The following is a 15,115-nucleotide window of genomic DNA, read 5'->3' as shown; positions in this document are numbered from 1 at the left end:
TCCGTTCCTGCCCAAGGGAAACACTGAATGAATACAATACTGCACCCTACCCTGTCTGGCCTCTAAACCCCTTTGCACCATGCAACGACCAAACCACAGGCATGGTGCTTCCGAAACGCTTCATCTGGCCAAGAGGAGGAGACTAGACAAGAACCTTGACGGTGCATCACCGTACTACCGTGCGACCACCTCGACCCAGTTCTGCCACTCTGATTATACTGTAGGATGGATCTGTGCCCTTCCGTTGGAATTGGCTGCGGCCACGGCTATGTTGGACGAGATTCACCCGCCCCTCTCAAACTCTCCAACTGACCATAACACATATACCTTGGGACAGATGGGTGTTCATAATGTCGCCGTTGCCTGTATACCTTCAGGCGTCTATGGCACCACATCTGCAGCAACAGTGGCTCATGATATGGAGTCTACTTTCCCCTCAGTCCGTGTTCGCTTGATGGTCGGCATCGGAGGAGGAGCACCCAGTGAACAAGCCGACATTCGGTTGGGAGATGTTGTGGTGAGCAAGCCTGCTGGGAATCACAGCGGCGTGGTTCAATACGATTACGGCAAGACTGTTCAACACGGAGGTTTCGAGCGCGTCGGCACGTTGAACAAGCCTCCTCAACTGCTACTTACGGCTGTATCTCGACTACAAGCCAACCACATGTTGCGTCCTAGTCGGATTCCGGACTATCTAACTGAAATAGCGACAAATTATCCTGACATGGCGGCTAAATTTACACAATCTGTTCGACTACAAGACCAGTTGTTCGATGCTCGGTACGAGCACAACAAATCAGAAAGTAATTGTAAACATTGCGACCCGGGTAGATTAGTGTATCGGCCTGTTCGATCAGGAAACCACCCAGGAATTCATTACGGATTGATTGCGTCTGGCAACCAGGTCATGAAGCATGGCGAAACTCGAGAGAGGTTAGCACAGCAACTCGGAATACTCTGCTTTGAAATGGAGGCAGCCGGTCTCATGGACCAATTTCCATGCTTGGTCATTCGGGGAATTTGCGACTATGCCGACTCACACAAGAATAAGGTGTGGCAGAATTACGCTGCAGTGACGGCTGCAGCATACGCAAAAGAACTTCTCTCAGTGGTATCTGCAATTCAGCTTTCGGAACCCCCACCGACAAGCGATGAGAGGCCGTTACCAGATGAAGAACAGAGGCGGTGGCTGTTGGAATCGTTGAGATTCGATCAGATTGACACTCGCCATCTCACTATCAAGAAAGCTCATGCCAATACGTGCAAATGGCTGCTTAAAAGGCCCGAGTATCTGCATTGGCTGGACTCTGAAAAGTTTAGCCAGCATCATGGCTTCTTATGGATCAAGGGAAAGCCCGGGGCTGGGAAGTCGACCCTCATGAAATTTGCTGTTACAAATGCTAGGAAGTCAATGAAGAGTAAAACTGTCATCTCCTTCTTCTTCAACGCGCGGGGTGGTAGCCTCGAGAAGTCTACCATTGGTATGTATCGATCACTTTTACTCCAACTTTTCGAACGACTCCCAGGCCTTCAGATCGGACTCGACTGTCTCGAATTAGCGGCTTGGGATGGTGAAAGCCACGATTGGACCATTGAGTCACTGAAGGCACTCTTCCACGAGGCCGTAGGGCGCCTTGGACAGTCCTCCTTGGTATGTTTCATTGATGCTTTGGATGAATGTGATGAAAATCAGATTCGGGAGATGATAACCTTTTTTCAAAGCTTGGGACAACCAACCACATCAAATCATGCTCGCTTTCAAGTCTGCTTTGCAAGTAGACATTATCCTCACATCACAATCGCAAAAGGCCTTAATATGGACCTCGAAGGACAAGAAGGACACACTCAGGATATCACTAACTATATCGACAACGAATTACGAATTGGTCATAGTAACCAAGCGGAGCAGGTCAGAGCTGATCTTCAAGAAAAGTCATCTGGGGTATTTATGTGGGTTGTCCTTGTGGTGGATATATTGAATAAGGAGCACGACGAGGGCCGAACAATACGTCGTCTTCAACAAAAACTCAAAGATATTCCGCGTGATCTACACGAGCTTTTCCGTGACCTTCTAACACGAGACCTCCGTAACCAAGACGAATTACTCTTGTGTATTCAGTGGCTGCTTTTCGCGAAACAGCCTTTGACACCGGTACAACTATACTACGGTATAATTTCTGGAATCGAACCCGAAGATATATCGAAATGGGATCCCGATGAAACGCCAATGGACGCAATCGAGAAATTCATTTTGAACTCTTCGAAAGGGTTGGCTGAAATCACAAAGTCAAAAACTCCAACCGTCCAGTTCATCCACGAGTCAGTCAAGGATTTTCTTCTCAAAGAAAACGGACTGGGGGAAGTTTGGTCCAATCTCGGGAGCAACTTCTATGGAGAAAGCCACGAACGCTTGAAGCAATGCTGTCTAAACTATCTTAGTATCGACGTCGATTACTCCATTCCTCTCACTGATCCACTGCCGAAAGCATCGACTCAGGAGGCGAATAATCTTTACCAATCCGTTCTCAAATGGTTTCCATTCCTAGAATATGCGACGAGAAGTGTTCTATACCACGCTAATGAGGCACAAGCTACTGGAGTCAGCCAAGCAGACTTTCTCCAAACTTTCCAGCTTCCTCGATGGGTGAGACTGGACAATCTGTTTGAAAAGGCCGAAATACGTCGACACACCCCATACGTAAGTTTGCTATATATATTAGCAGAGCGCAATATGTTTAGCCTAGTCAGAATCCACCCATCCAGTCTATCATGCTTCGAAATAGAAGCTGAGCGCTATGGGCCGCCGATTTTTGCAGCCATAGCTACTGGAAGTACAGAAACGGTACAAACATTATTGAAAATCCAGGCAGATGACCAGCCACCAACGTCTCCGCTTCATAATTTACATGAACAGTATTATCAAGTTGCCAACAAACGCGTTGATCTTGGTCGCACATTCACTTTCTCCCAACGAAGAGACCTTTCCTCGTACCTATACGAGCATAAAGATGGTATACTTCTTGCTTTCCTGTGTGCTTCATATAAGTTTGGTACCGAGTCGACCTATGAAGATCACCGGACAATGCTGTCATGGGCGGTGACGAACGGGAGCGAAGTGGTTGTGAAGCTACTACTCGCGAAGGGTGCCGACCTAGAGTCTAAGGACGAGGATGGGGGGAAGCCACTATACTGGGCGGCGGCGAACGGCCACGCGGGGGTAGCGAAGCTACTTCTCGAGAAGGGCGTCAACCCAGGGGCTAAAAATTATGTTGGGGTGACACCGCTGTCGATAGCGGCGTTTCACGGGCACGAGGCGGTGGTGACGCTACTACTGGAGAAGGGCGTCGACCTCGAGTCTATAGGTTTTGACGGGCGAACGCCGCTGTCGTCAGCGGCGTGTAAGGGGCACAAGGCGGTGGCGATGCTCCTGCTCGACAAGGGCGCAAACATAGAGTTTAAAGATGATCAAGGGCGGACACCGCTATGGTGGGTGGCGATGTATGGGAGCGAGGCCGTAGCGAGACGATTGCTTGACAAGGGCGCCGATCCGGGGTCCAAGGACAATAGTGGGCAGACACCGCTGTCGATCGCGGCGAGGAAGGGCCACAGCGAGGTGGTGAGGCTGCTTCAATCACGTTTGCCTACCTAGTTAAGTCTGCTGTCACAATCAATACTTCGTAGCTAACCTACACCCACCTACTCTTCTCACTCCGGCCGTCAGCTCTCTCGCTCTCTCTCTCTCTCTCTGCCTTTTCTGTGCGGCAAGATCAATCACCTCAAGGCAACTGACCACAAGCCCAGTGCGAGCATATCATTTCAGGTAAGCTGGGGCGTACGTGGGACGACCTCGACCAACCCGACCCGCTCTCATTGAAGATTACTTGTCGAATCTGTACAACCGAAACGGGACGGTCTACTTCCGCGGATGGATTGGATGATGGCACTACAGTAGCACAGCATCACAGCATCCCAAGTCCCGAGCGAGCCAGGTCGCGCACGCAAAGGCTTGGATTGGAGCCTCAGTATCACTGCTTCAGCCAGCCAGTCAGCCAGCCGCGAAGTCGACTTCGTGCGGCAGTGCGTCGTCTACCGAGGATAGGATAGGATGTTGGACACTTATTACTGACCAAAATCACCTAGGACAGTATCACTGACACACGTGAACTCCCCGAACGACAACGAAGGAAGCGAGTGGGACTAAGCACCTTACACAGCGAGAAGGAGATTTCAACTACTGGGCTCCATTCAAGAAGACCAGCGGCATATCTTGAGAAATATGTGCTAACTAGTAGATCAGTTTTATAGCTTGCCCCTTTCGGCTTTGCCGCCACTGCTGAGTACTACTGAGTCCTCTGGAGCTTATGAGCTGGCTGGACATTTGCGGGGTTTTGTTTGGCAAGGCTAACCACTGCGATATCTTCTATCATGGCGTTTTCCTCGCCGTTTGGACTCGCAAAGGAACGGTATCTGCTATGCACGTAGTCGAAGTGCCTGATGGTGAGTGGGCGGCCTAGGCTGTGTGAGAATGATATTAGAACTTGAGACTGGCCCCGGGAAATGAAAGACTTGGAATCCCATCTTTCAAAGCGCTCGCCCTGTATTTCGCTATTTCCACTCGCTAAGATATCAAAGGATTGTACATGAAAGAGCCGCCACATAACTTTCTCATCTCAATGAAGTCGATGCGGCGAGTGAAGTCCTATTTCGAGTTCTCATCCTTGACTGTAACCGCGTTTCAGACCCCGGAATTGAACTCTTAGTTTGTGCTGAAGCAGTTGTGAAATCCTTCTTGCCCTCAAGTGGAACAGTGCTGCTTGCTCCAACTTCACTGCCCGTCAACAATGGAGAGGACTTGGGGACTTCGATGGCAAATGCTGATGCGACTGGAACCGGTAGGCTAATGGTCTTCTTGGGTGCTGGTGTCCCGTTGAAGGTCCCGACATTCAATTTTCTGAGCTTGCGAACCTTTCTGACCTGCTTCTTATTCTTCTCCTCCTCAGTTACCAATTCCTCAGATTCCAGGCTCTTTGCGGGGAGGACTTCGTCTTGAACAGTGTCTGATGCAACAGATACTTCGGGCTGGTCGGGCTCTTCCACTGCACTTGAAGGAAGCACTGGAGTATGTGTTTGGAAGCTTGTCAACTGTTCGGCCCATGTAACCTCCTTCGTCTTCTTGCGCTTTTTCTTGTTTTTCTCTGTCGTTTCATTAGCAGGACTGGCCGTGGATTCAGCATCAAGTTGGATGAGCCTCTGTCTGGGTATTAGCGCAACCCCTTTGTTCCGCTTAGTGTTCGTTCTAGTCATGAGAGCCACGGATTGTAGTTCATTTTGAGAAATGAACTCAGTTCCCGTCAGTCGCTTGAGAGCAATGGTACTGGGGACAGCAGTAATTTGTTTTTGAGGTCGGGGTAATCTGGTTGTTAACCTTGAACTGCGTCGACATGGCGAGAGTTGACCGGCTTCTGGTTGAGTATCTGGAGGAAGAGTCGTGCTGTCTATTGCTGAGCCAATCAGAGGTTCCTCCGTCCCGCCCATAGCTCCGATGGGGCTCAGCTCCTCAACTAATTCATCCTCCATCTCCGTCACATTGGGAAGGGATTGAAGATTTTCATCGTTACTATTTGGTTGTTCTGGCTGTCCCCTGGCGGCTTTCTGGGCTCGAGCCCGAGATAGAAAGTCATGGAGGAATGCCGTTTCGTCTTCACTTGCCGACGGGGTGGCTTTTGATGCGGTTGATATTTGGGGGATCTGAACATTGCGTTGTACCGAGGTGTCGGATAGCACATCTTCTTCAATGATATCAGAATGGCTGTGATCAAGACGCTCAATGTTGGGAATGACTTCATCTTCTGCCATGCATCCATCGCCCATTACCTCATCGGCTGAATGCGCATCTTGCAAAAGACCATCATCCTCTTCCATAGGCGAATCGCTTGTGTCCAGGTCGGAGCACCTGGCCTGCTCGAATGTCAAAGAAGCATTTGAATCATCAAGATGCTGAAATTCCTCACGGTCTGAAAGATCGGAGTCTTGAGATTCGGTATTTCCGAGGGCTCGAGCAGCTAAATTTTCACTTGTCGCAAGGCTCTCGGCCTCAGTGTAGGCAGTATTTTTATCCCTATTAATGGCGATGAATCCAGCGATTTTTCTCTTTGGACTACTAGAGTCTCTTCGATCATCGTCCCATTTCGAAGGAACATAGTTGATGTTTTCCTTGTCCTGTTCCGAGTCACCCTCTGCAATCTTGAGTTTCTTCACATGTCGTGTCGCGGGTGCTCGCTCGGCCTTGTTCCATGAGCCGTTGGAGTTTAAGGTAATGGAGCTGAGCGGAACGCGCTTCCAAATCTTCTGTGCCTCATTTCGAGCTATGTATGGCGTGGCTGGCCGTCGTTCCCACGCACGAGGGACTGTCTTTGTGCGCTTTGGAGTGAAGGTGAATCGCGAAGAGTAGAGGCGTTCTCGTGGAGAGGCAGAGGTACTGCAGGTATCAGCAGGGCTTGAAGAGCCATCTAGAGATGCAGTTTCGAAAGATAGATGATGCTGCTCTTGCCTTTTGGGCGTGAGCGCGGTCAGGCTTAATGGTGCCATTGGTTGATTATTTGATGAGCGCAGGAGATCTAGGGTTTGGGAATGAACAGAGAGCCCACAGGTGAGTTTATAACCATTGGTGCATCACAGCAGCTGCTGAGACGGATGGTCGATGAATGGAGTAACGATGATAGCATATGGAGTATGAAAAGCAAAGAAGTGTGTGTGCAAGGACCAGGTTGTGGAGGAGGAAGGGACGCGGTTGCGGCTGCAGACTCTCTGTTTATAGGCGTCCCTAATAGGTTAGTTTGTCCACTAACCAGATGTGGGGATAAGACATCCACTAGTACCCATTTACGTTCAAGTTGGTGAGCAGTGAGCATAGGCAGCCTTGCACAAAAGCACGAGGTGCCGAGGTATCATGTATCGATTGAACCCCAGCCTCGAGATCAATTACAACAATAACATTAATATGCAGTCGAGGTTGATACCTGAACTCTGTCAGGTGATGATGGAATAGGAATGATCGCCAGAAGCGGGTGAGAAAAAGTTCATGCAGCCATGTCTCATAAGCCAGTCCACGTACGATCAATGTATTTCAGGAAGCTTAGTCGCTTGCTTTCTTACGTCGAGTACTATCATTCATGAATGGATGCGAAAATGAAGATCAGAGAAGAGGGATTAAATCAATTCATAACTTAAATAGCTCTATTTTTGCGCGTCTTGTAACAACTGCATTTCAGCCATCACACAGCTTAAATCTGTGCCTCGTCATTCATGAACATCAAGCCCTGGGCATTCCATCTTACATCTCCATCACTTTCTCCGGTTCGTCTTTGGCATTAGGTTCATCTCTCTCCAGTCACAGCCATAACTGTGAATCCCCTTCTCACCCTTGCCCCTTCCCAAGCAAACGATTAGCAAAATATCAAATCGCTATGTATGCAAAACATCGTTCAATGCTGATATACAGATTGTTGTGTGTCAGTGTGTACATGACTCATCCCATCCTCCCAAATCCCAGTCATCCCCTGGGTGCTTCAACTCCGACATGACAATAAAAGAAAATAGGCTGGACCAGTTGTGTATTTCCAAGAGCGCCGAGTGCTATGCGCAGAATATGATGGTGTGAAAACAAGGCAAAGAAAAGGAATGCTGATTAGGAACAACCATTAGTTATAGTGGTATTGCATTTGTGGAACATATCCACCCATGTCGATTGGTCCACGGGGGTATGCTGTAGGTGGTGCACTTTGTGGAGCCATGGTGACTGGACTGTCGTCAACAAAGTTGGCAAACTCTCCCCATGATGGCATACGTGTGACTGGCGCTGTCATGGGGTGTGGTGTCATGGCCATAGTAGACTGAGGTATTTGTTGCAAGGTCTGATATGGGTATTGGCCATTGACGGTGTACGCCGGTGTATACTCTGGCATTTGGAGTTGGAGCTCATGAGGACCAGGTCCAGAACCCATGTGGCCATGCAGTCTGAGTGGTGCTGGACCAGGACCCGATACATATCTCATGTCCTGAGGCATGCCATATTGAGGACCATTTGGCGGTACCTCATAGTACTCAATTGCTCCTTCAGGATGCATGCAGTTACCCTGAGGGGTAAGTATGGCTGCAGCTGTTGATGAATAACTTGCTGAGTACTTGGAGATGATCTTCTTCAACGCAGTTGACAGGATTTTCCATGGGAAAACCTTGACGTCTTTCTCGATATTACGAGGCTTGGGGTGCGGAAACCCCATGATGACCTTGAAGAATTCTTCACTGTCGGTCTTGGCCTTGGACACTGTCATAGGTCGGAATCCTTCGAGGTTGCGACGAATGCGATTCTTCTCCTCAACGGTGAAACGAACTCCGACCAATGCCTCAAGTAGATAGATGGTGTCAACAGATGTAACAAAGTATTCATTCTTCTCCTTCCACCAGATGCAGCTGATACAGATGCTGCCCGAAACACGGTCTTGAGGAGTCACGGGAGCGAACTCGGCGTTGATAGTGCAGTTGCTCTGGTTGCGCTTGAACTCCACCAAGCGGCGACGACATTCACGCTCATCAGCAGTCCAATTCTGCTTCATGGTCTCAAGATCACCCTTGAGTTTGAGGCTGGCCTTGAGTGGGTACATGGCATAGGGGTTGAATGTCTGAGTTTGTCCAGCAACCATGGAACTCATGACACTGGGAGGTGACTGCTGCATGGTTGACGTGCGAACCAACTGAGGAAGAGAAGACTTCACAGAGTTGGTCGACCCAGGACGTGGGAGAGGGGTCATTGGAGCACCTGGGCTCTGCTCGCTTTTGACAGTGGCGAAGGAAGGACTGAATGCTGGAGTATGGGGTGCAGCCAACGACACCTGTGATGCATTGGAGGTCGAGTAATGATGGCTAGGGCGTGGTGAAGAATTCTGAGTGGTGTATGCAGGAAGTCCTGTGCTGGTTGGGGTTGGCACAAACTGCGAGTATGGCGAAGTCTGGCCACTAATGTCATAGTAATCTCCGTTGGGATCTTGGACATGAACTTGTGCTACCATGGGTCTCTTGTGAATGGGAAGCATGTCGAATTCTTCAACGGTGGATGCCTTTCGCTTATTCTGGACGAGCTCGATGCCATCGGCACTGGATGCCTTGCGCTTGCGGGGGTTTGACACGATAGAGCTGCTGGATGGAACCCGTGAATGAGGTGGGCTATAATGGCCGAGTTGAGCAACATTGTTGACTTCATGTGCATTCATGAGGATGGGTTTGGAGTCGTGGTACTCCTCGTTGCCGATGGAGAACTGTAGATCTGACTCTTGAACCAACCTCACTCCATTGGGGTTGAGGAGTGGGTGGTGATCATAACTCCCTTGCTGGAATGCGTCGAACAGCATCGGGTTATGCATGGTTGACTGGGCTGAAAGGTCTACGTGATTCGTCAGTAAAACATAATGATGTTTAGGTCCGCGGGACATACCGATGAGTCCAGTTTGGCCCACTCTATCATAGCCAGACATTGGGAAGAATTGACCAGGTTTGGCCTCGGGGCCTTCTTGGAACTGGTGGGCGAATTGCTCTCCAATGATCACCGACGAGTCAAGAGCGTCGTCGACTATGAAAGGGGTATGGAAGTCCGGGAGAGACTAGAGGGAGAGAGAGTCAGTATTTGTAAGTCCATCAACGCAAAAGGTACACTTGTGTTGCCAGAACTGGAGTGAGACAAGGACCAGGATGAGATGATGCTTACCTGAAAACGATCGTAAGCTATGGACGCCAGCTTGACGGTTGTTTCTGGTTTTTGCTAGAATGGATTTGGGGGTTTTTTTCTTGTGGTAATAAAGCACAAAGCGAGCGTCTGTTTTGCTAAACGAGTGTGGGTGACGAGACTGATAGTCTCAAATCAAAGCGAACGACAAATCAAAATGTTATCGAGATCCGATAAATTTGAATGTTTCCAAAGAGTTTACTCTGGTACACATTCGAAGATGTGGTGATTGACGTGGAAGTGTGAAGTCGAGGCCTTGCACAGGCTACTTTCCACGATTTCCAAGACAGGTGGTCGATCAACCAACGAAGGAAGTTGCGATGCCCAATAGAGGGATCGCTCAAAGGCTAGCGAGAAGGATTTCAATCGCAACCGATGATGGCCCACAAAAGTAGCCAGGCACGGGAAGATGAAGCAAGGCTAATCTTCGAGAACAAAGAGACCCAGCGGAATGGTACGAACTGCCAGCATGAATTAGTTCAACTGTTAGTCCACAATTATCAGGTTTCGCGTAGCCGTCTTGCGTAAAAAATGCGTACCAAGTTGAGAAAAATTGTTGAGCGGGGTCTGATCGAGATAGTGAATGGTGATGATGGGGGTAAAAGTGCGTGACTTTAATCGGGAAGTAGCCACTCTGAAACCGCTGTGACTAGAGCATGTTAGTTAGGCTGATCTTTCACGGAGTGAAGAGTAATTTGGAATTTTGAAATCAATAAGAATGATACATAATTTCGAGGGCAAGTAAGGATATGCAGCAACAAGCAAGGAGGAGGGTCGCTAGCGATTTTGGAATGAAGGCGGCTTGGGCCATATTCGGTAATGTGGGCTTACCTGGCAGCAGGACCTGATTACGATCTGGCCTGGAAGAAGAACCCTTTTTCTGCTCCTCTCTACCCTTGTTGGGGATCTAGAGACGACGTGATATCCAAGGTGATGTTTCCGAGCCAGGCGGAAGCGCCAGCACCACAGGTGGCGAGACGAGGTGTGAATGCCAACGAGGACGAATTCTCTTTCCCAACAACAACGAGCGACGTAATCTCAGGTATTGCTCAATGATATTTTGATAGTAGTACTGGACTCAATCCCTTTCACTTCTGATTCCTTGTGATCAATAGCGAATTTTGGTTCGAGGGTGTAGGTGAGTGGATTGAGGGTCGAGTACGAGTCTTTTCAGCGAATGAACCGGAATCGAGGGACTTGAGCGATTGATGTCCAACGAACGATATACCAAAGTCTGAAAAGCGAGTGTGATGTTTTTTAAAAACGAAAGTATGGTCTGCGAACAGGACCAGGAGCAAGACTTGAGCGAAGGTGAGTGATGAAGATGGTGGAGAGCGGAAATGGAAGACAGAGGACCCGAGGGAAGGAGGGGGAGTAAATGGCTATATCGGCCTGGGCTCCACGGGACGATGGGTGGCAGTGTGGCCAGTGGATGCAGTGGGAGTGCGACGTGTGGGAAAAGTTCACCGTCAGGCACTGCAGGGCATGCTCGGCGAGTCGACCAGAGAGGCAAAGAGCAAGCCCAATGGACACCAAGGCGAGTAACGAGTTTGAGGGTTAGTTAGTGGCAGTGACGGGCTAGCGGGCCTGGTCGATGGGGTAGAAACTTGAGAGGCCACGACTGGCACGACTGGCACCAGAGGGGGGAAGGGGAGGTCGGAAGGCGGTTCAGGGTTAGCACGAGGGATGGCTCTGTGTGAGAGAAAGACAGGATTAGCATAGAAAAAGCGGGGACGGATTGAAGGAGAAAAGCGTCGAGCGATGGTTGATGCGAGTGGCCTGTCACAGTTTCTGCAGGTCGACGAGGATAGTCTAGTCCTGATGAGAGGAGTGCATGATGGATGAGCCCACACTGCATTGTCAGAGGACGATACGATACGATTTGTGTGCCGTAGGCGATGCAAACTGTCCCTCAGGCTCATGCACGTCGCGGACCATTCATTATTTTTACCAAAAGCCCAGGGCCGACCATCAAGAACCAACGTGATGGCATAATTCTCAATTTTGGGAACCAACAGCATTGAGGCGACCGGCCTCGGCAGCAGGCGGCATTGATGTAATACTCAAAGTCATGATGGGTCCAAGGAAGCCCAAAAGGGTGGGAACACGGAGTACGACACGAATAACATTGTCCTTCTCACTTTCTGGGACATTTTCTGTTTGCTACGGAAGACTACGACTGTCACTGGCAGTTGTGGCAACATTGTTCGATTCGGCCGGGGTTGGAGGGAACAGCTCGGAAACCCTTGAATTCTGAGGAACGGATACCCTAAAGGTTTCCAACCAACGACGATCTCGAAAAGAGTAGAAGGTCGATCCACCAAAGTGTAGTCCCCAGCGTGGCAGCCCAAAGAATTAAGCATCACGCTGGAGCCCACGGGGGCGAAAGTAGTGTGCACAGCCTCTTCTCCTGTGTGTTGAACAAGCTGAACGTGAATTCCGTCACGTTCATCGTTCCTGCCATGATTAGAAAGCTGTTCGTCGTGCCTGCCTCTACTCGGTACGGATACTGATACTCATCGCACTTTCCCAATCGACACCTTGTCTGTCGTCGAGGAAGGAGCATCTCAGGTTCCATTTTCTCCCTGGCGCCTGCAGGCTGAAGCCGACGCTGTTTCCTCATTGGGTGTCAATTGCCTTTAGCGTCTGGTGAGGTCATACGAGACTCTGGCCTGGTTACCACTACTCTGTGACGGCTATTAGGGATTTCTCCCTCACTGGCACTTGGAAACTGGGCCCTCTCCGTGGACCGTAAGTGGCAGGGCAAGCCTGATTCTGAAGGACGATTGGCACTGGCGTCCGTCTTCTTCCATGATCCCCCTTTTAGCTTGTATCTATTTTTGACCACGCCAACGTAACCGACCGCAGACCCTGGTCATCATAACTGGGTCTTCTTCCCCCTATCACCAACCAGGAGTCTGGTCCTTTTTTCCCTCTTTTTTTGCCTCCCAGCGGTACGCTTGCCTCAAAACCTCATAGTCTCATGCGGAGATCACCCAAGACTCGACGTCAGGACAGTCCACTTGTTGAGGGATAGCGTCGACGGCAACGGAGCCAACCCCTTCGCTTCACATTTTGACATTGATCCAGTGTTTAGGGATGAACGCGCGATTCCAGGATCGTGCGTGGTTGGCGTTGTTTGTTTGCGCTTCACCTCTGTCAACCACCATGACTTTTCTAGCTGGCCACCTAGTAGCCGTTGAGTCCTCGGTTCCTTGGTAGTGCGCAACCATCCAACCACCAGATTGTATCCGCAGGTCAGAATCTGGGTGATCTAGGTGAACCATTGCCCAACTCTTGTTCATACGACGAATTTATCCGAACCCTTATCACCGAATATGGCTCGATCATTACTCGGTGCTGTCGGGCCAACTATCTGGTGCAGTTGAGAATCTCCGACACCGAGCTATGTTCACCGTTTGTGCATCGGAGGATGCAGATTACACCTCAGCTTCTCAGAGCCCCATGCATGCTGTTAACTCTACGAGTCATGTCAGGTACCACCCTTGCACTGCCACATTGCTCACGTCCTCGTAAATCCTCTCAGACGGAGTCCTTGATTTGGACCAGGTCCACGTCATTTGTTCTTCTTCTGTCCTCCTGAGGCAAGCCTAAGGCAAAGGGGCTAGATAGCCACTTTCGGGGATCATGCAACTCCTGCATATCACCATATCGTTTATTCTACGCCCCTTTCCCTTCTGCTGGCACCACGACCGTCAGTGTCAGAGTTCACAAACTCAACAGATCAGGCCAGGCTAATTGTAACTTGTGAGAACACCTGCAGGTCTAGCGAGGATGGATTTGAGGTGAGTTTGCAGCACTTGGTTTGGTGTTTCCCACGATTATAGTACGGAGTTCCTCCTTGCTCGTACTTGGAATAGCCAGTGGACTACCAGGAACTGGTCAGTCTGGGGAAGCTTCACCCGTCAGCCACAAGCGTGCTTCTCAAGCACCAGCCCTCGAAGGGGGTTTATCAAAGCCTTATCCACATGCCAGCAACCCGCGAGTCGCGACAGAAACCAACATCTCACAAGTGTCTGGTCAAGAAGTCCATAATCATTTCTCCTAGTGTCCGGTCATTGCCGCATTCTGTGAATCTGGTCTGTTGACTAACCAGCACCAGTTACTCATATCATCAGGCGAGGTGAGCAGAGCACGCTTCGAGCTTTCACAGTTTCCGTTATCACCATGATTTCACAACCTGAACGCACGCCTTGATCCAGAGGTATCTCCGTGATCCCAGAATAGGATGTTCTGCAAAAATGAAGCCTATGGGCGCACCGCGAGGCGTACCGAATGTGTTTCAGCCTGTCTCCTGACTCGCAAGAATGATGCGCTTCTGCATGTTCTCTTTTTCATCACACGCCTTTCCCCATTGCCGGCTATAAACATTGCGAGCAGCAAGATCATTTCATCCTTGGAGAGTGAGACCCGGGACATTGTGGAAGTGGGGTTGAGATCATCAGAATCCTCCTCGCTCCCTACTTGGAGATCCATTTCACCAAAGCCTGAAGCGACCCGTGCCGTTGATTATCAGTTTGTAAAACCAGCCCTTGATTTAAAGAGCACTCGCACGGATGAGGGCCCCTCTTCCTACACGTACTCGGTACGAGGTTGCCGTTTTGATCCTTGCTCCTTTAGTTTGGCTCGCTTCCAACTCAGCCACTTTCCCATGGCAAGGCTAGCCGTTATGGCTTGGAAATCAACTCCAGGGCGCCAGTGGCCAGGAATTTTAGACCGGCCTTTTTTGAAGCGAGCGAATAGAGTCACAGGCTTTTAAAATATGACACGCCGGATGCTTGGTATTCCACTGAACGAGGGCAACAACGATCACATTAGTCGATCGCTTGTTCCAACTCGCCAGATGTGTAGAATCCTAATGTGCGATGAAATTCAGCACAACCCAATGCGGTCGGCACACCCTACCCAGTGCCTGTCACAATCTGGACCCTGACTCCCTGCAAGCTGTCGATCTGTATCACAGAGACTTCAATGTTACCTGAACAACTCGAGCACCAAGGTCCGGGGTGCAAAGAAACCGTTGGATAAGGGTGGCGACGAAGATCTGATCGACCGGAAGCTTGACGGCTGTTATCATGATAGCCATGAAACCAGGATTCCAATCAACTTCTTTGTAAGGGGATTCTCCCAAACAATCACTGAGACTGAGATGCTGGTCTGGTAACCGTCGTTCCTTGTACCAACTTTAGATGGGGGCAGTGCAACCATTGTGCAGTCAACCTGCATATCACCCATGGCACGAAATACCTTGTACATGTGTGCTCAATTTCAGCAGAGAACCAAACTGTTTCTCGTCCGTTTATGCCCACTCGTTGC

General features: G+C 49.8%; 3 protein-coding genes across 3 annotated transcripts; 1 reads left to right on the top strand and 2 right to left on the bottom strand.

The window, feature by feature from the left end:
- Positions 1–79: 79 nt before the first annotated feature.
- On the top strand, positions 80–3,649 carry LTR84_002108 (uncharacterized protein; the record flags this gene model as incomplete). Its single annotated transcript, XM_064845722.1, has 1 exon — positions 80–3,649. One exon carries the CDS (start codon positions 80–82, stop codon positions 3,647–3,649), a length of 3,570 nt encoding a protein of 1,189 aa, XP_064706576.1.
- Positions 3,650–4,665: 1,016 nt separating this feature from the next.
- On the bottom strand, positions 4,666–6,588 carry LTR84_002107 (uncharacterized protein; the record flags this gene model as incomplete). The annotated part of the gene is made up of 1 exon (XM_064845721.1): positions 4,666–6,588. The coding sequence occupies one exon, from the start codon at positions 6,586–6,588 to the stop codon at positions 4,666–4,668; it is 1,923 nt and encodes a 640-aa protein (XP_064706575.1).
- A 1,112-nt stretch (positions 6,589–7,700) lies between these two features.
- On the bottom strand, positions 7,701–9,992 carry LTR84_002106 (uncharacterized protein; the record flags this gene model as incomplete). Its single annotated transcript, XM_064845720.1, has 2 exons — positions 7,701–9,625; positions 9,989–9,992. 2 exons carry the CDS (start codon positions 9,990–9,992, stop codon positions 7,701–7,703), a joined length of 1,929 nt encoding a protein of 642 aa, XP_064706574.1.
- Between the last annotated feature and the right edge of the window lie 5,123 nt (positions 9,993–15,115).

The sequence above is a fragment of the Exophiala bonariae genome, assembly GCF_035927105.1.
Source record: "Exophiala bonariae strain CCFEE 5792 chromosome Unknown scaffold_12, whole genome shotgun sequence".
Classification (NCBI taxonomy): domain Eukaryota; kingdom Fungi; phylum Ascomycota; class Eurotiomycetes; order Chaetothyriales; family Herpotrichiellaceae; genus Exophiala; species Exophiala bonariae.
This window is presented reverse-complemented; position numbering and strand designations above follow the sequence as displayed.